Source organism: Trematosphaeria pertusa (genome assembly GCF_010094035.1).
Source record: "Trematosphaeria pertusa strain CBS 122368 unplaced genomic scaffold BU26scaffold_16, whole genome shotgun sequence".
Taxonomy (NCBI): Eukaryota; Fungi; Ascomycota; class Dothideomycetes; order Pleosporales; family Trematosphaeriaceae; genus Trematosphaeria; species Trematosphaeria pertusa.
In genome coordinates this window covers 339,248-346,856 of record NW_022987227.1, presented here as the reverse complement: position 1 = coordinate 346,856, position 7,609 = coordinate 339,248, and the positions used below count along the sequence as shown (strand labels likewise).

At 56.6% G+C, this 7,609-nt stretch overlaps 3 protein-coding genes across 3 annotated transcripts; 1 reads left to right on the top strand and 2 right to left on the bottom strand.

Annotated features, from left to right (window-relative positions):
* Nucleotides 1-200: 200 nt before the first annotated feature.
* BU26DRAFT_523287 (uncharacterized protein) lies at nucleotides 201-1,011 on the bottom strand. Its single transcript, XM_033830004.1, has 2 exons — nucleotides 938-1,011; nucleotides 201-799 (listed from the first exon to the last, which is right to left on the bottom strand). The coding sequence occupies exon 2, from the start codon at nucleotides 601-603 to the stop codon at nucleotides 346-348; it is 258 nt and encodes an 85-aa protein (XP_033678700.1). The 5' UTR covers nucleotides 604-799; nucleotides 938-1,011; the 3' UTR covers nucleotides 201-345.
* A 919-nt stretch (nucleotides 1,012-1,930) lies between these two features.
* On the bottom strand, nucleotides 1,931-3,925 carry BU26DRAFT_436707 (uncharacterized protein; the record flags this gene model as incomplete). Its single annotated transcript, XM_033824188.1, has 1 exon — nucleotides 1,931-3,925. The coding sequence occupies one exon, from the start codon at nucleotides 3,923-3,925 to the stop codon at nucleotides 1,931-1,933; it is 1,995 nt and encodes a 664-aa protein (XP_033678699.1).
* Nucleotides 3,926-5,472: 1,547 nt separating this feature from the next.
* BU26DRAFT_436486 (SET domain-containing protein) lies at nucleotides 5,473-7,241 on the top strand (the record flags this gene model as incomplete). The annotated part of the gene is made up of 2 exons (XM_033824180.1): nucleotides 5,473-6,065; nucleotides 6,353-7,241. Coding segments are annotated over 2 exons (1,482 nt in total), but the record flags the coding sequence as incomplete, so codon positions are not given.
* Nucleotides 7,242-7,609: the final 368 nt, after the last annotated feature.

Sequence of the window (7,609 nt, the reverse complement as noted above, 5' to 3'; positions counted from 1 at the left end):
ATACATACACACACATATACATACACACACATATACATACACACACATATACATACACACACATACATACACACATATATATATATATATCACGATATCGTAAAAGCCAACCCATAACCAATACCAACGCCCATTCGACTTGTGGCGGTAGAGAAGGCTCAGGCACTGAAGCGTAGGTAATCCGGATGAAGTACTTCAAAGCTCTATCCAACGTGCGGTGTTCTCCGAACGGGCTCCTTAAAGCCGCTATATGGAAGTCCATTCACATGCTTGGTGCTTGCCTCCTCGGCCCTTTTTTTTTTAGCTCTTCACTGCACTTCGCCTCGCTCCAACCTTCTCCCCGACTTAGCTCTCACCTTGCACGGATCGACAGTTAGTGCTATATAGACGTCTGTCTCCTCCCAAGTATAATATCCCTCTAGCAGAGAAGCAAGCCATTTTCTCCCTCCGGCTCTGGTGAGACGTATACAGCGTGAGTGTGAGTCGTTGGAGTTCGTATCCTGCCTGGGTGTGCAGGTCTCGTCTTGTCTCGTTCGCTAGGGCCTTTTGAGGGCCCAGAGAGGAGACAAGACACAGAGTGGACCCCGAACGAAGGAGCTGCATAGGAAAAGAGAAAGCCTGGCTACAACAGCAACAGCAACAGTACTCAACCATCTATCACCCCCTCTCTACAATTTCCAGATACCTACCCTCGTGCAGTCGGACTCTTCCTGTGCCAATACATCGCGCGCGCACGCCTCTAGTACACTACATTCCATATTGTATGAAGAAATCAGGACAGAACAGCGCTTCTGCACTTCTGCATCTGCATCAGCTACGGAAAGCACACACGGGGAGAGGGTAAATAAATCGCTGCAGGACGGATGTCCTTCTCTGCGCCCCGGCTGGACAGCTGATCAAGGCTATGAGGCCATTCAGGGGGGTGAGGGATACGTACTGTGTAGTTGAGAAATTCCCATCTAGGAGCTAGCCTGCCGAATGGCTTGCTTGCTTGGGCTCTGTCTGTATTGGTTTGGTTTAGTCAAAGTTAAGTGAATCAGGCCGAGATATCTTTTTTATCTTCCACATCAAGCACACCTTGCGCGCTATTATCCCACCCATTCCTTCCCTCTTCCTACCCAAACCCCCTCATGCATCCTTCCTTCCTTCCTTCCTCTCCAGGACAGTTACCATTTCCCCAATCCATGTCATCGCCAGAAGGTAAGCCAAGGACGAAGAAATACCGCAAATATGCCAAGCGTCCGTCTATGCACGCATCAACCGCGCACATCATCACACACGGAGAAATCAAAAGAAAGCAAGCAAGAAAGAAATACCGCATCCCCTCCTCTCCTCTCCGCATGACAAGAGTCCGTATGCAGAGGGACGTCATTATCCCCCAGGGTGTGAAGAAAAAAATTGCCAAGGTCCGAAGCGGATTGTGCGGAGTCGGACGGGGGGTCGACGGAGGTCCGAGGACGGCGAGTTCGGGTCCGGGCGAGGCGGATCGCGGATGTGCGAGGGCGGACTTTTCCGTTGACGAGGGAGAAGGATGAAATAGCGGTGTGAGGAAGAAGTTCATGAGGGTGAACCACAGTAGGGGAACGGTGGAGGACTAGACATGGACACGCATGAGGTTGAAAGCTTTTGATATTGAGCCGTAAGATATACGTGCTAGGTATCTCTTGGGGTATAGTTCGATATTGACATAGCAGCAAGGGAACGCTAGAGAGAGGAATATAGACAAGAAACAAGGAAAAGCGACTGCGATGCGTGCCTGGCTGCAGGGGTCCAAATCGGACCATTTCAAACACCAAAAAATGCCACCACGGCAAAATGAGCAATTTCCCAAACACCAAGCAGACGGTCGTTATCTGCTATGCAAAAAGAAACGTTAGGAAAAGGCGTGTAGACAAGTGGATATCAACAAGGAAGAAAATCGTAGTCTTCCCTAGGATCCAGATGAGCTCTTTTCTCGTCGGAACATTCCCGTAAACAGCTGCTTGAAGCTCTCGCTCTTGCGTCGCCCGTCCTTGTCCTTCTTCTCCTTGCCCTTCTCCCTGCTCTTGGATCGTTCTTCCTTGCGCTTCGCTTTTTTCTGCTTCTCGTTCACTACGACCATGCTCGTAGGTCGTGTCTTAAGCCCCGGTCCGTCTGCGACCCCGGAATCCCACAAACCAGCTGTTGTTACAGGGTTGTACGCCGACCTCGTTTTCTTTGCCCTGGGATCCGAGGATGCGGGAGAAGGCGAACGGTCTGATGCTGGGGCCTCAATGGACGGGATAGGCGTAAGAGATTGCGATCGGGTTTGCGAAGCTGCTGCTGGCGGGGAGGGCACGGTAAGTTCCTTGATGCGGAGAAGTTCGGTGCTGCGTCTGAATTGCCTCTCTTCTTCGGTTTCCTGGAGCACTTGGTCCTCCAAATCAAGGCCAAACCGCTTCTTCGTGCTGCCGGTCTTGCGCGGGAACTCTGCGTTGCCCGTTGAATTGGAGCGGCGCGAACGCGTCTTAGCAGGAGTCGAGACAGGGGAAGGTTTCTCAGTTATTGGCGACGAAGCTGGGCTGTTGAAGCTGGCGTTGCGGTGGAGCAATTGCGTTCCGGTTCTTATGATCCTGGGAATGGTGCGCCGGCTCTCGTCAGTCGTAGAGGCGGGCGACGCGGAGCGAGGAGAGTCAATGAACGGCATGGAAGCGGTGCGGCTTGGCTGGGCCGGGCGGAAGGTCGTGGAAGTAGACAAGGGCGAAGGACAGGCGACCCTGGAGAAAGAGTACGCAGGCGACCAATTCTCCGAGAAGGCAACCCATATGCCGGTCACGATGATGAAGCGCCGAAGTGCGTCATCGGTTGTGACAGGTAGTCGTTCGTTGGCGCTATCTAAGAAGGAGCCCATCTCGACGCTAGGTGTGGTTGTAGGGGTGGTTAGGGCGGAAGGAGGGAGGCCAGGCGTAGGAGGTGAGGTCGCGCTGGGCATTGTATACGAATCCAATACTTCAATGCGTTCGCGCGTCAGGGTTGCAATGATGGGGTGGCGCCTAGAAGTCGCGCTGATTGTGCTAAACGTGAACTTGCGTTCCTCGGGCAGCGTTGGCGAGGCTGATGAGGCGCTCGACATGGTGGACTGGCGGCGCGCATGTGGGGGCTTCGGAACCCAGCGCGACTTCAGGGTCAGGCCGTGCTCATCTGTATAGCTGAACTCATAGCCGCCATTCGGTGTCTTGGTCACCTCCCAGCTTGAGCCGTCGTCCATGCACACCTCCGTTTTGACACAGTTGTCCCCTTCTTTCTTCCCAGGGCAGATGACGGCTATGACATCGCGCGCGCCCCACCGCTCGTCGTCGGACTTGTCGTCCTCATCCTTGGTTTTGTACTCCTCGGCCTTCACAATCAGCAGATCGTGCGGGCCCAGTTTCTCTCTGCTGCGGAAGGTGCGAGCCAGGCGCCGCGTGGAGACGGGGGCGAGGATGGAGAACGGGATGACTTCGTAGACGGGCTTCGGGCGGCGTGAGGCAATCACTTGGTGCAGCTGGAGCAGGACTTTGGGGCGGATGTGGAGCTTCTTGGGGTGCGAGGACGGAGGCGGCTGCGCGAGGTTGTAGGTGGTCTTGGGGCGGGCGGCGCGCTTCCTGGGCTTGTCCTCGGCGGACAGAAGGCTGCTCGAGGAGGCAGGGCGGGAGGGAGTCGGAGATATCTCAGGCGCGCCCGGGTCTACTTTCATGGGCGTGGTCTGCGGCGGGGTGGTGTCGGCGGCGGCGGGGCTGGCAGGCGCGGGAGCGGGAGCGGGCGAGGGCGAGGGCGAGGGCGAGGGCGAGGGGCTCTGCCTGCGCAGGAGCGAGCCGAGCAGGGAGAGCGGCATCTCGGGGAAGAAGGAGCCATGCTTCGCGGAGGCAGGCGCGTGGTGCGGCGGCGGGCAGTCGTGACGGTGCTTTGCGGTGTCGGCGGTCCACATGTCCAGCAGCATGGCTGCAGCTACCTGCTGTAGCTTGACCAGCTATGCGGGCAGTTAGCAGGAGAACGCGGCATTTCGCCAGAGAGAGACAGGCGCCGGCCGTCCCCTCGCGGGGCGGCGTGGCTTTATGGGGAGAGCGAGGAGGGCGGCTCAGAGGCTGTGCGCTGAGGTTTGGATGGATGGTGCCCCTCGCGCGGGATACGCCAAACACAGGGCTGACGCTCAGTTCGGACTTACAAGCCACAGCTAATGCTCCTATGCAGGGCCGTCCGCGCTGCACAACCCTCGCAACGAGCAGTCTGGTGCCTCAGCAATGTGCCACAGTACCCTCGGACCGCGGGCACGGCGTCGCATACTTATGGGCGTGGTGAGATGAGCCCGCGGGTGCTTGATCAAAGAAGACATCGCAGGGCCGCCGTCCGGCTGAGACTCCAAGCCATCTTTTGTCCGTCGCTCCACCCTTCCCTCGAGCCACAGGCGCATCCTGCCGGGGGCCGGGTGCGAGACACGAAATTGCTCCGCATGCGGCCAAGACCTCTTCCGTTTCGATTGGACGGGACTGTTTGTTTCACGCCTCTATGTGGCTAGCCCGTCGCTAGTATGTCCTTGTTTATGTATAGCGCATTCAATGCTGCGAGGGTTACTCATCCGTCGGCAACCGAGTACGTATAAGCACTGGCTAGTTGGTTCGCAAGGCGGCTTACGTTGGCATATTTCCGGTCAGCCCATGAGGTTATCGAGCAGGTACTGGCAGTTGGTACGCAGAACAAGCCTGGTGGCGCCAGAGAGATGCTTCCGGGCACAGAATGCACCGTTCCGCGCACATCCGGCCGCGGCACATGTGAGCTCCAACACGACAGACGAGTGCGAGAACGGCCAGCGCGGCGTACAACGGTAAGACGGCTCCGTAAATGCGGCCGAACTATTGGCCGGCCGCCGCCACTCCCAGCTTTCACGGTACTCACGAGCAGGCATACGCAAAGGTGCGGACTCTGGGCGCCGGCACTGCATATACTATGGACTTCGTTGCGACAATTGACGCATTCTCGACAGCTCGTCTCTGATGTCCGCTGTCCTCAGGTACGTGACGGTGATTGACAGGCCGCCTGGACAACATTGGCTCGCAGATTGGGCCATGGCACTGCTCGACTGCGACTGCGACCGCCGTGGCTGCTTTCCTCACCGCTAGGCTTCACTGCCGAGCGAGACTGCATCTTGTCTGTATCCTGCATCCTCTGCATCCCCACCTTTTCCATCACTGCATGGCTTGGATCTCTTCTGATCGGGCCCGAGTCCAGCTCCTGGATCCGACGCGCTCCGTTCCGCCTCGCGGTCGGCACCTCGCAAAACCGGTGATCCGAGCGAATGTCATGTGGACAGGTACAGGTACAGGTACAGGTACTCATCATCATCCAGCTCGAACACGCACAATACGGACGGCGACGGCACTTGCCAGTACTTGCCCGTAGTGGCATGACAAGCGAAAGGACCAACCGACGAAAATCTTCAGCGCTCTCGTCAGCCAGTAGAGATCGCCTCGAGCCACAATGTCAGATGCCTCGCGCGAGACCTCGCGTGAAGCCAGCACTTCCCCCAAACGTCCAGAGGCCAATCCCGCCTATGAAACACAGCCAGTCGCCAACCGTCTGGAAACCTGGTTCCGGGAGAATGGAGGCTGGTTAAGTTCTGACGTGAAGATTGTGTACAGCGGCTCGCGTGGCTTCCACATTCGCGCCCTCAGGGCATTGACTTCCCCCATTGTGGTAACATGCCCTTTACCGCTTACACTCTCCTACCTCAGCCTTGATCCCACACAGTCGGCCGTACCCCACGTCGACAGCCCACTCCGGAAGTGTTTGGGACGCATACCCAACCATGTACTGACGTACCTTCTTCTGATCGAGCAGCGCTATCTTGTTGGAAAGGAGCAATCGCCATGGAAGGAGTACCTCGCTTGCCTTCCAGAGCCGGAGGCCATGACGACGCCTCTCTGGTTCGATGAAGACGACATGAGGCGCCTCTCAGGTACCAGCATGGCGAGGGCGACGAAAGACAAGCGGGAGGAGCTGAGGAAGGAGTGGGAGCAAGCAACGGACGTCATGAGGCAGGCTGACGCGACCATGGCTGACAAGTTCGACTTGTAAGTGTTTGCACGAGGATCGTGGTGAGACGCCACATGGTTACCTTCTGTCCGCGGACACCCGGACATGACTTCCTTCCTCTCCTTCTCCAGAAAGAGGCAAGCTTCGCTTAGCTACTGTCCTGCTTTCAACTCGACATGATACGCTACATGGCTCTTGCCGTGCTATGACGCCAGAGTCGCTGTTGCCTGCCAAGATGACGTTTCCCTTCCACTTAGCACACGGCGCAGACTACTCGAACGCTAGAGAACAGCCTATGGTCGGAGGATTCGCTGACTGGGGGCAGTAAATGCTTTGTTTGGGCTGCAACTATTATATCCTCGAGGTCCTTCATCTCGACCCATATTCTCCCAAGCCAAGACACATTCCCGATATTGTTCCCGGTAATCGACATCTTGAACCATACAGTCGAGGCCAAGGTAGAATGGGACTTTCACCCCCTGCAGGACTTCATATTGAAGGTCGTCGATCCTGAAGCTGTGCGTCCGGGAGATGAAATTTTTAACAACTATGGCCCCAAACAGAACGATGAGCTGCTTCTGGGCTATGGATTTTGCATACCGGAAAATCCGGTCGACCAATTCACTATTAAGGTGGTGCTCCCGCCGTCCGTCGAGGATGCAGCAAAGCAAATGGGCCTATTCGAACCCAACAACATACCCTTCGGCATGGGCCCCTCTTTCCTAGACGGCGACCCAAAGCAAGAGCAGCATGCCCTACGTCCCAAAGGCCATCCATTTGGCCGCTACGAGAACTACGTACTCTGGCTCCGAGGAATACCTCCGTACGTTGTCCACGTGTTCTATGTTCGAGCTCTGATGAACCTCAACATGCATCCAAAGGACGTCGATATGCAGCGCCCGGCAGCCAGGGTCGTTCTCGAAGTCCTACTACTACTATACGAAGCCATTGACCAGAGGAGTCAGACCCTGCCCCTCGCAGATGCGCCTCCACAAACATTCCCAAACGACAAGCAGAAATACGCAACCATCTACCGCGACGGCCAAGCCAACATCATTCATTCTATCCGCACCGAACTCGCCACCGTCCTCAACCGCCTCCGCGTATCCTCTCAGATCCCTCCCCCCGAACCCGTCATCATCACCACAACCGAAGCCCTGATCACACTCTCCGCCGACTTACCCGCCCACTTCTCGCACTTCAAAGCCGGTCTCTCCACATATTACGGCGTCGAGATCGCCGACTGGGCGTCGTACGGCGCGCAAATCGCCGCATTCGAGGAAGATAATGCGCGTCCTGCGGAACTCTCGATCTGGAGCCTGTTACTCTTCCTGTTCGCGTACCTCTGCATTACAAGAGACGAGAAGAGCGACGATAGCATAGTCTACGCGTGGACGCGCGAGCTATTTGCGATGCACGGGCTGCCTTCGCTTGACGCTTGCGAGGAGGCTGCAAGTCTCTCTAAAGAGGTAGTGGCGAATTTTGTTGGCACTGGGACTGCGAATGGGAAGCCTCCGCCTTTACAAAGACTCAATGCTCTCGGATGTGCACCGGGCCTACTCCCTGCCTCCGCCCTCGCTCT